At 37.5% G+C, this 11,448-nt stretch overlaps 1 protein-coding gene and 1 non-coding gene across 6 annotated transcripts; both read right to left on the reverse strand.

The window, feature by feature from the left end:
- Positions 1-1,038: 1,038 nt before the first annotated feature.
- Positions 1,039-10,625, reverse strand: LOC137723301 (protein ALWAYS EARLY 2-like). Of its 5 annotated transcripts, none has more exons than XM_068462461.1 (20): positions 10,487-10,625; positions 9,609-9,726; positions 9,421-9,486; positions 9,097-9,159; positions 8,913-8,990; positions 8,420-8,591; positions 7,505-7,764; positions 7,049-7,403; positions 6,290-6,364; positions 5,680-5,963; positions 5,502-5,558; positions 4,639-4,962; positions 4,378-4,556; positions 4,004-4,286; positions 3,137-3,343; positions 2,825-2,989; positions 2,330-2,473; positions 2,010-2,219; positions 1,509-1,796; positions 1,039-1,377 (listed from the first exon to the last, which is right to left on the reverse strand). In XM_068462461.1, exons 2-20 carry the CDS (start codon positions 9,708-9,710, stop codon positions 1,213-1,215), a joined length of 3,477 nt encoding a protein of 1,158 aa, XP_068318562.1. In that variant the 5' UTR covers positions 9,711-9,726; positions 10,487-10,625; the 3' UTR covers positions 1,039-1,212. The 5 variants fall into 5 exon arrangements, with proteins under 5 accessions (XP_068318562.1, XP_068318560.1, XP_068318561.1 ...); XM_068462459.1 differs by having other exon boundaries at positions 9,421-9,516; XM_068462460.1 differs by having other exon boundaries at positions 2,363-2,473; positions 9,421-9,519.
- A 659-nt stretch (positions 10,626-11,284) lies between these two features.
- On the reverse strand, positions 11,285-11,387 carry LOC137724020 (U6 spliceosomal RNA). The gene has a single exon (XR_011067143.1). It is a non-coding gene; the product is annotated as a U6 spliceosomal RNA (small nuclear RNA).
- Between the last annotated feature and the right edge of the window lie 61 nt (positions 11,388-11,448).

Genomic DNA, 11,448 nt, shown 5'->3' on the forward strand with positions numbered 1-11,448 from the left:
TGGGGTGCCTTGCATCGCAAGAAACGAAACACTAGGTGTTGTTGGCTGGGTTTTATTTTCTGTAATTGTATTGGATGACATCTTAATATCGATGTGATCTTAAATGTTTGTTGCACTGGCTAACAGAAGCATTGGCTCACGCTGGCCATGCCTGCTGAGCTGTTGGCGGGCATGCCCAATTAGGGCCTTGTCCACACAATTTTCAATGAAAAAAAGGGGAAATGAAATGTCACAAATTTACAAGCACTAAATTTCTTCTCAAATTGGGATTTTATTTTATTTTGCATGTTTCATTTTTTTAGCAAAATCGTATCCCATTCTCTCCTTAATATTTTGGAGAGATGGCCAGCAACAAGACAATCTGCTAGCTCTTAATAATTTAATATTTGACTAGTTAAGTAATAAGTTTGTATCTGCTTTTGCAAGAACTAAAAGTATTTTTGCCTAGTTTTGGCAAAAAGTAAAATAAAATGCTTCTAAAGTCAGTAACAATGGTTTTTGGATTTCTAGAAAAAAGCACTTCCAAGTTTCAAAGTGTTTTTTTTTTTTTTATTTATTTATTTTTTGAAACTAACATTTTATGAACTCGTTTGGAAGGGATAAGGATCCCATCCAGATCCAAATGATGAGGATCTTAGTCGTTCATCATATATTATGCAATCAATTTTCGTTAAGTAATATTTATGTTTAATTTTAAATAATAAAATTCATAATTTTAAATAATAAAATTCAAATGATAGAGGATCCTTAAGATCCCCACCATTTGGATCTGGATGAGTTCCTCATTCGTTTGGAAGTACCTTAAAAACAATTGAAAATGCTTTTAGAAAATGTTTGACTCTCAAAAACATATGTAGTGCTTTTTGTAAAAAGTAAAAGAAGCTCAACTAGTCGCTTCAAACATGTCGAAAGCCGTGACTTACTAAAAAACCGGAAACATAGTTGAGATGCAACTACTGGCACGAGTATGATTGATAATCTGTCAACCAGAAACATGTACTCGTCTTTTTTCTGGCCAACGGGGCAACATCGGAGAAAAGTAGGACGGAAAACCAAGCCTTTATCGACGTATATATACACGGAAACAGCTTCTAATTTACAGGCTTAAGAACCAAGAGACTCGATCTGATGCGCAATTGGCAGTCAGTAAGTCTGGTCTCGAATAACTGTAGAAATCAAAACAATTCCGGGGACTGGAAGGAAGCGTCGGACTCAAGTTGGTACGAGTGCTAATATCTGAGTCTTGATTCTGCCCATGCACATTTGAATTTCTCTGTAAACTCCGACATTCTGGGGACAGCGCGGATGCAGGCTTGTCACTGCATAATCTAATACTTGAGCAACAACGGCAGGAGGGAACTGTCGTTCTGTGCACGTCTGCATGCAGACAAGTGAAAAACATTCAGCATAATGCAGTTAGGAATCCAGTTACAGGTAAGAAACCACCACGGGAAAGTGAACACTAGCATTTTTCTCTACCGACCTAACTTGACACTAGCCCGGTTTACCTGTATCATGTGTACAGCCATCACGCATGCAGAGATGAGCTCCGAAAGAATCTGTGCCTCATTTTTGTCAGCGTCATGCAACTTCGGTGCAGATGAATCACTGGTCAAGTTGGGATCTGATGTGCCGGAACTTAATTGATTGCGATGGCCCAAACTGCCATTTACTTGCTCTTGAGACCTGTTTGCAGGTAATCTAGAGTCTGATGTGAAATGCTGGTTATCGATGGAATCTAGAGCCTCTCTTATTCTAACGTAAGCATCTTCCCCGCACTTCCTTGACGCCATTGCCTGTAATGATAGTGTCATTGTGTTACCGCACTAACTGCCTTCAACTTCAATACCGACGAAAATGAAGAAAGAAAAAGAGCGCCGGCTTGGATTTTCCTTGGCGAAAAATAAAGAATACTAACGATTGGATTTTCAGCCATTTGATAAGATACGGCCCAAATGTAGAAGACCAATATCCTACAAACCCAAAATTACAGCACATCCAGTTCATACCTGAATTGCAGCATTAACCATCATATGTGCTTTCGATTTTGAAACTTCAACAATGTCAGCAACACTAGATCCTGACTCTTGAGAAATAGAGCTGTCGAAGGAACTCGGGCCACCATAGATGGTGGAATTGGATGGCTGTTTCATCCAAGGAGGCAAGGAATTTGCTGGGTAAGTATTCCGTTGCCTCAAATTAACCAAAGCTGAAGAAACCTGCGCGTGGAACTGAATTTTTTAGGGCCGCTACAAGGTTAAAGCAGAATATGGTACACCAAAAACAGATGTAAAGCATGACATGATATAAATTCACGGAAGCCACATGCCTGGCCACTGGCTTCCTTTAGCTGTACAAGTACCGTGGCGTAATGCTTCTTAAAAGGCTCACTATCTTTTAAAGAGCATTCTCCACTGTTCTGGTTTTCCAAGATGTTATTATTTGTGTTCCTAAGCTCCACCAACAATGCCTCCTAAAATTCGAAAAACAAAATCAACCCTTTCTGAGCATCGTTACAAATTCAAGGAAGATTACCAAAGAAGCTTGATGCTGAAAGATTTTCAGGGATGGATAAAGACAACACCAAGACAATTGACCAAAGTGGGAAAGGGCACCAACGACCATATTGAGGAAATTCTAGAAGACCTAAGGAGTTCAGGAGGAAGTGGCTTAAAGGTTGAAAACTTTCAAGCCAACTGAATTTATGATAAGACACCTAAATGCATGCGAAATGCGGCATCAGAATGTTCCCATTTTGGCAATAAATTGAAATAAATTATGTACATCTATTAATCAGCTTCAAGGGTAAAATAAAAGTATAAACCTTCTTATCAAGAGCCCGATTCAACTCAGAAAGAGCTCGTATATCAGCTTCCCTTGCTTGATTATGTGCGACCACCATACCAGGTTGACTATATGCTGTCTGTTGTGCCCTACCAATATCAGCCGATGCTGTTTTTGGTTGTGCTGTTGTATGAATTGCATCCCCCTGTACAAAATTTTAAGAAAATTAGTTGATTATACATGAAAACTACCATCCATACGTTCCAGAATACAAGATAAGCAGTGGATTTTATGAACTGCGAAGAGTTTTAACATAAACAAATTCACAGTTTTGCTTAGTAGAAATGCTGACCTTCCCCTGCTTTATGGAGGCATTCACGGGGCTAGTTGCTTTCACCAAATGCCCACTTGAAGGAAACATCATAGGCCCTCCAAAATTTAGATTTCCATTCTTATTTGCTTCCTTGGATGTAAGAAAGGATTTGTCAAAAGCAATATTCTGTCTCCTTAGAGCTTCTGGCATATTATCCAATGGGTTCAAAGGCATACAATCAACATCCTGCAAAGAAATTTTCTCATGTCATATCTCAAAATAAACAGATGGATTTTCTTGATGTAGCGTTCTGATTCACTAGCTCTTGATAGCACATGAGAAATAGGAACCAAAAGAATAAAATATTAAATTATCAAGCTGCTTAGCAAACAGCAGCGTCATCTGAAATCTTCTGGGTTCATCTTCCTTCAGTTAGTATATAATTAGTACGTAATCCTTGAATGCATAACCTAAAATTTTTATGATCCGTAGTCTTTATTTGAATCAACAGCCACATAATTTTATTTTGAATTTCTGATAGATAAAACAATTCAGTAAGAGCTAAACAGAAAACTAGAACATAACTCCCTAAAAGTAATAACTTGAGTGATATATCTGGTAGAACCCAATATTTAAATTACTAAATTACAGTCAAGTATCCCAATCCAAGAGTCATGCACACAAATAAATCCTTAGATAGGATGGTCGAGGGAAAACAGTTTATCTAGCATTGGTAACTATTGACTCACTAAAGATCAAATAAGCTAGTATTTGGTGTGTGAAGATGGGTGCAAGAGTGACAATATGTACTTTGACGAAAATGAAACTCACAAAAATATTTCCACACTGAGAACACGAATACAAAATGGAAAGAATGACATGTAGACAAGTTAAAAGAACCCCTACCATGACAAATTCAACTCCTATATCTGGACGGTCAAACTGAACCCTGCACTTATCATGATCAACGGTGAGCACACTTCCATCATGAACTTCTCTTGTTTTAGGATGTAGAGCAATTACTCGTTGCCCAACTGATAAAGGTCTTGCTAAATCTGTTGGGAGTCCTTCCCTAACACCAGTACGAAGCTCAGCATAATGTTTCCTCACAGATTCCCGATATTGTTTAAGTTTCTCCCTTTCTTCATGTAGAAAGTGCTCAGAAAACCTTCGAGGTTTGCCAAGGGAACTGCAACGTAGAGAAAGCAATGAAACAATCTTCAGTAAATATTTTCACAATTCACATATCATATTCTATCTAAACTAGTTGAAATATGTACCTTCTAATGACACCCCATTCAACACGAGTTAGTCTCGGAATGTGTCCCAGTCCAACATGATTTAAGTACTCCTCAAACTCCCTTTTGGCAAACCAAGGGTAGTCAAGTGCGCTATAAAACCACTCAAAAGTGCACCATCTACGTACTAAATGTGATGACAAGCAACAAGATATCTTTTCCTGCAAATTGGTTATATGAGAAAAGAATACTTTGGTTTTAAACATGGAAAAATTTACAGAAAAATAGGGAGAATGACTTTACCTTTAGATGGAGTGCTCTGTCCTGCACTGAGTTTGAGCGTGTGATAAGCTGATTTTTCAATTTTTTCTCGCAAGACTTCTCTTTGGGGTGCAACGTTCTGGGTATATACATTTTACGTCTACTTGTTTGTTTCGTTGGCAAATTAACTTGGCTTGAAGTGGGAGCTTGTGCGGTCGATCCCGTTAAATCAGTCACTGTACGCCTCTGATCGCTATTCAAAGATCCTTCCAATGATCTGGCTGATTTCCATTGTTTTGAAGGCGTAGAGATTTGATTGGTGCGTTTTCCTTTAGTCACTGGTTTATTTTCTTCTTCACCACAGCCCTACAACATATAGCATGGGAAATGAAGTAAGACATAACTCAAACATAACTCAAACAAAATTACAGGTAAACAATCATTTACTTTCATTCAATATAACGTCCAGCTCAAAAGATCCACAATTTGAAGCTATACTGTATGTGTATATATTGTCCTGATGGAAATGGACTGTTACTACGTTTGGTGCAGAAAAAGGACCATAAATGCAAGTGAAAACTAAAAACATACTAAAATTTATCATGTTGAAAATGATACTTCTTATTGGATAACACAAATATATAATTATATATTTCAAAATATCCAACAAACTTACTACCATTTTATATAATGGTACAAATATAATACATTTATATAATGGTCATATCCTATTCTTTCAAGAATTGCTATATTGTTATATTATTATCATATGGCTATCCATGCTTCATATATAGGCCCACAACTACAAGACTTGGAATCCAAAAAGTAACCACAAAATATTGGCTCTTAACAGAAGACAGGAGAAAACATGTGCAAATGTGAAGAAAGATGATCAGCATACATACCTCAGTCTTTGAAGGTTCATTCATATCAGAATCCATATGAGCATCAGCATTTGATATCTGAACGTGAACAAGAATTGTCGTTAGTCACCAAATAACCAAACAGTTGATGAAAAAAATTAAGGTAAGAGAGATTCCAAGAAAATTTAAATTGATAATCAACCTTCATTGCTATGTTTACCTTTGGTATTGAAGACTTCCGTTTCCTTTTCAATATTTTAGTGGTAGACAGAAGCTGTTGTTCCGATTCAGAGACAGTATTCATATCAACTGCTGGATCCCTCCCAAGTTTGGATTTTTTGGAATTGGAACCCTCAACTCCAGAAATTGTGTAAGGCACTCTATGTTTTACACTGGGGATTTTATTTTTGTTTCTGAATTGGCTTGTAGATGTGGCTTCAGGGACACTAAATTTATCTTCTGCATCAACATTTGCCCCTTCATCTTTCAACTGGACAGATGATCCTATATCCAACAAATAAGGATAACATCATACTTTAAGAGAAAACATTTGATCATTTAACCATGCATAATAGATGTGAAAAATTAACAATTGCACCCAGATAAAAATATGAATCCCGAGAACAAAGTGCAGTCTAAAATGCTGCACTAAACTATTATTTCATGAATTCATCTAAGTCATTTTTCTTCAAATTTATCCATCCTCTAAATGCAAATGGATGTCCCAATAAAGTTATAAGTTGATACCTGTTGATCTATTTTCCCTATATATAGATAAAATGTCTCACTAACACCCATCTAGGAAATTTCCTAAGCAACAATCTACATACCAGATTCCATTGATTCCGGCATCATCAGAGACAAATCAGCTAAGGTTTGCAGAGCATCCAAGCATGAGCTTTCATCTGCGAGAAGAAGAATTGCAATATCAATACATCGTTAAAAGACATATACAGCAATCCTCAATACATATAGCAGGTTGTAAACCTCAAGCTGCAGAAGTAAGGATATATAGTACATGGTACTAAAAATTAAAAAAAAGCAGCAATTGCTGGAATTCAAAATTAAAATGGTTATTAAAGGTGCCTGTGCAATTAGGTGTGTCTATGCCCCTGATTGTCATATTAACAAATTGTATGCATAAATAATATACACAAATAATACGTAAATGTACAAAAATATGGTTGGATTCAGTGTTTGTCCTCTAGGTTCTAAAATCATATCTGAAATCAGCACAAATAATATGTGAATGTAAAACAATGTGACTGAATTGTCCTTCAACAACCACTACTTCTCATAATTTTAAGAAACAAGCACTTGCATTCCTTTCCAGTTCCTGTATATGGCAGTGTCTCCTAACAAGTTAAGTTTGTTACAGACTTCAAACGGAAAAGGACAAGCAAAACTCCAAAACAAAGAAAAACCATATTCCAGAAGATAAAGATAACATCATGCCATTTATTTCAACTTTCAATTGCATGAAAAGAAAAAGAAGAAGAAAGTAACAATTAAATAGTCATCATTCTCCAAAGATATATGAAAGACCTTAGAACAGGAAAACAATATATAATGTGCATAAGCAAAATTACCTCCAAAATAAAGTTTCTTGCTCTCCTTCCTTTGACCTTGTGGAGAAGGTTGTTCCCCTTTTGTATTTGAAACTTCACTATCATCTATCGCCCTAGAACTTACATTAAGTCCTTCAGTGCCACTGCATGCTTCCCCGCCATCATCAAACTGATGATTCCCACTGTGTTTAACTTTCCCTCTCTTTTTATACAACTTGTTCCCCTTCGAAGGCATGTCTACTGTACCTACACCTTCTAACAAATCTCCGGCATCGTCTCCAGTTTCAGCGCCCCCACTTCCCAAACTACCTTCCAACCAGTCTTCATCCACTGAAGCACGACGAAGATTGGCACGAGCTTTCCCTGGTGGTGGATGCTATATTACATAAACAAAAGAGAATCAAATCATTCAGTTCAAAATCTCTATGAATAAGGCAACAAATGTAGGGCCAGAACAAGTGAAGCCATATTATGTACCATTCTTCCTGAGCTCTGGACAGATGAAGATTTTATATGCACAGGTCTTCCGTATGGCGTTTGAGAAACTTGGGGAGAGCCTCCTCTTTGCGAAGCCTCAGTCAATAATGCTGCCACATGCGCAATATCATCATCATTGTCCCCCTCTGACTTCCGACCCTTTTTAATTGGAGAAACATAAGCTTCCCTATCATCTTTCTTATGCGGATACGAAATTGGGACTCGAGGTGTCCTCTTTCCAACTGCACGAGGCTGGTCACCTGATAAAAATTTGCGTCAAAAGAACAGAGGGCAAGCTTCAGATGATAATCATTTTTCTATTATGTACACCATCAGAAAAAAATATTCAAGACAGTTCCCATGATCATATACTGACACCAAACAAAAATATGAACTAGCACTGCACCAGGCTACATGCATGTAAACATTTTCCAATTTTTTTTTAATTTCTGTGGATTCTCATGAGCGCTAAGAAAACATCTCCTTCCAAAGAATAAAAATAATTTACTACTACACTGAAATTTAGGTTTCAAACATGGAAAAGAAATTCTAAACAAATATGACTACATTAGTCAGAGTCAAAATCAATCAATCACTGAAACCATTTGAGCATCATTGGGTAGCAATAAAATTATCGCAGAAGACCTTCCAACCTATCAAAAGAAGCCCCAACCCTCACTCTCCCCCACCAAAACAAGGAAAAAAGTTCTTCCACCTTCTATGGTATCACATATTCAACAAACCAAACTTTTTATGTTATTTTTCTTATTCCCTATCAGGTTTAACTCTGCAATCAGCATATTAATCTTCAGCCTTGCAAAAGAAAAGGATATGAGGTAAAAGAACAATTAGTACAAAGATATAAATATAGTTGATTAAGCACCAGTATGATGTTCATCACATAAGGTATCATACCATCAAGCTTTCTCCTTTTTAGTAATGATAGGCATCCTTCAAGCGATGCACTTGGATGAGCGTGTAAAACATCTTTCGAGACACTGGGCTGATCTTTCCCAAGCTTGCGTTTCTGCGGCTTTCGAGAAAATCCTAAATCATCATTGCTCTCTCTTTCACTATCACTGCCTTCCTGTCAATTCAGAGGTACGAAATTGGGTTACAAAGAGAACCCTGATGAGTAGAAATATTCAAGTTCATACTAATATAGCACATACAAGACTACATAATGTGAAAAAGGAGAGCTTTAATGACACTCATTGTTTCATGTGCACTGTGGCATTGCCAGTAAACTTAAGAGCCCATGAAGTGCATCAAATCATATCAACAGTAACCCTAACAGGTAGAAGTTTTGGAAATTGGAATATCATCTTCAAGTATAAACCGAACATTTCCAAATAATGTATAAAATCCAAAACCAGGGGACAAACTTGAAAGAGTAATCCAGTCTTACCATAACATTATAGTGATCTGTCATCATCGCTTTAAGGCCAACTACAGAAGCTGTTCCCTCTGGCAATGACAAATACGCCTGAAATCAGAAGCATAAACAATTCATATAGTCAGAAATGGTAAAAGACCACCTTATAATGAAAGTTTAATAACAAGGTTGAGGTAGTATCATGGACCACACATACTCGGTTCATATTGTAAAGAGCCTCCACCATCTCAATGCTTCTGTTGCGCACTGCAGCAGCCACCTAGAAATCCACAGAAATCAAATATCTAAAAGATAAGGGAGTAAATAAAACAGAAAGTGCATAAAAGAACAATTCATTTTAGTATAAACAACTATTAGTCAGACATTAAAGGACGCAAAATGAAATTTGCTTACAATATGATTCACCAAGTACAACGCGATTAGCCTAAAGCTGATATATGGCAATAGCACCAGCAATCAGCTTTAGTTGTCTACAAATTTCCAAAGGCAAACTGAATCAGGAAATCAAATATGAGCATACCTTCCGCCAATCTTTTCCATATTTTCTGTATGCATCATAAAAACGCTGAAGCTCTCCATTGCTCCACTGCAATCCCAACTTATCAGATAACTTTCTCTTCTATGCAAAAAATTTGAACAAAGAAAATATCAGTTGATTTATGTAATCAGTCTTCACAAGTGCTGAAATGAAAAATAAATAGGAGTTACCCGTTGCTTCTTTTTGTTTGACCCTCCGCCATATTTCTCCGGAGATGCCTCATTTACAGTTGCATACCGCTTTACACCTTTGGCTTTTCTTGTTGGGGCCATGGCAAAGTTCACGTATCTGAAGCACATAACACAAATCAGAGAACTGCATATGTGCCGCTGATTTAAAACAACTCCTACCCAGTGACACCAACTACAGTTCGACAACCAATACCCCAATCAAAAAAACTAAAACAGTATGTTTTCTCTTCAAGAACAAGCCAAAACAAAAACCTCTTTTCTCTAAAACAAATTCTCCGCCCAACTCAACATTCCAATAAGATCTATAGCCTCAAATAAGATCTATAGCATCAAACAACAAGGTACAACCACTTCAAAAAATTAAATTTTTTGTTATCGTTGTTTTCTCATCGAAAACCAAACAGTCTGCGAAATTCAATTCAACCTCAGCACAACGCGCACACCCGAATGAGCATCAAACAAGGTACAACCACTTCAAAAAACTAAAAATTTTCTTATGATTATTTCCTCATTGTAAACTAAATTTTCGAAAACCAAACTGTCTGCGAAATTCAAATTCAACCTCAGCACAACGCACACACCAAATTCAGATTCGGAAAAACCCTCAATTGCCCAAAATCCCACCACACTTTGAGATCGACTCCCAAAATTCAAAAACCCACTCCACATGCAATCACTGGCGCCGATTAAACTGGTTCAAAAGAACCGCTTCCCACAACCACTTCGAAAATCAGCAGAAACGAAACAAAAAAAAATTCAGAGCTATTTCTCAAAACATTAACTCCCAAAATTTCAAATTATTCCGAGCCGACAACCCTTTTTCAAAGCCCTAAAAGTTACAGATCGGAGGCACTTACTGGTCGTAGGGTTTATGCAGACCCGAATTGAACCATCAGGGAGATGGCAGCGGCGAGGGAGCTCTAGAGAGAGAAAGTGATTCGGAGGAGGAGAGAGAGAGAGAGAGGGACTTCTAGAGAGAGACAGTGGGTATTTTAGAGAGAGGAGGCGTTGCCGCGAAACTTGAATATAAAGGTGAGAGGGCAGAGCCAATGAAAACCAATTTTATTTTTTATTTTTTATTTTTTTGAATTTGTTTTCCATTGGATTTTTCACAGGAGATGAGAGGGTAAAGGAGGAGAGTACGGAGTTTGTATTTGTGGGGGTGATGGGATCCGTACACGTGGGGACGGTGAGGGATCTGGACGGTTTGGGTCCGGTGTTGGTTTTTGGTTTCTGTACGACTGAGTACAGGGGATTGGATTTGAAAATATTCTGGACGCGTGGTTTATCAAATTTAGTGCAATTTAAAAGAAAACATCCTCTTCGATCCTCTTTCTGGGATCTGAAGGTTCATCAATCACAGTCGTTCATTTACATCGTGCGGTTAAAAATTATTTAAAATTTAAAATTAAATGTAAATAGTATCTAATAAAAATGATTGTATGATATACGATAAACGGTCGTAATTGATGGATTTCCTGGATCCCGACAAAGAGGATCCGGGAGGATCATTTTCCCAATTTAAATATCAGGTAGATTCCTTTCTTATGGGCTTGGGCCAGGCTCAACTTATTGGATAACGGAGACAGTGCTCTGCCCATTGTCACAGGTCTTGTAATGCGACTGGTTTTCTTCGGGTTCGGGTTGATTTAAGGCTTGCTTGAGATTGATTCTCCGTTTATGCGTGTCATCCTTACCCAGAGGCCACGGTAATCTTCTCTATATTGTTCTAATTTTGTCGGATGTCCCCGAAGGGACTGCTTGTGATTGATTCTAGAATGGCTAAAGCGTTTTATGATGAACGAAATATTTACCAATT

The sequence above is a fragment of the Pyrus communis genome, chromosome 17 (assembly GCF_963583255.1).
Source record: "Pyrus communis chromosome 17, drPyrComm1.1, whole genome shotgun sequence".
NCBI classification, from domain to species: domain Eukaryota; kingdom Viridiplantae; phylum Streptophyta; class Magnoliopsida; order Rosales; family Rosaceae; genus Pyrus; species Pyrus communis.

Excerpts from the sequence above, each read along its gene's own strand:
- LOC137723301 (XM_068462458.1), bottom strand. The coding sequence starts at position 9,710 with ATGGCCCCAACAAGAAAAGCCAAAGGTGTAAAGCGGTATGCAACTGTA. Across the intron at positions 4,287-4,377 it reads GAATGGGGTGTCATTAGAAG|TTCCCTTGGCAAACCTCGAA; the intron begins GTACATATTTCA and ends TCTACGTTGCAG. Across the intron at positions 1,378-1,508 it reads TGGCTGTACACATGATACAG|ACGTGCACAGAACGACAGTT; the intron begins GTAAACCGGGCT and ends GTCTGCATGCAG.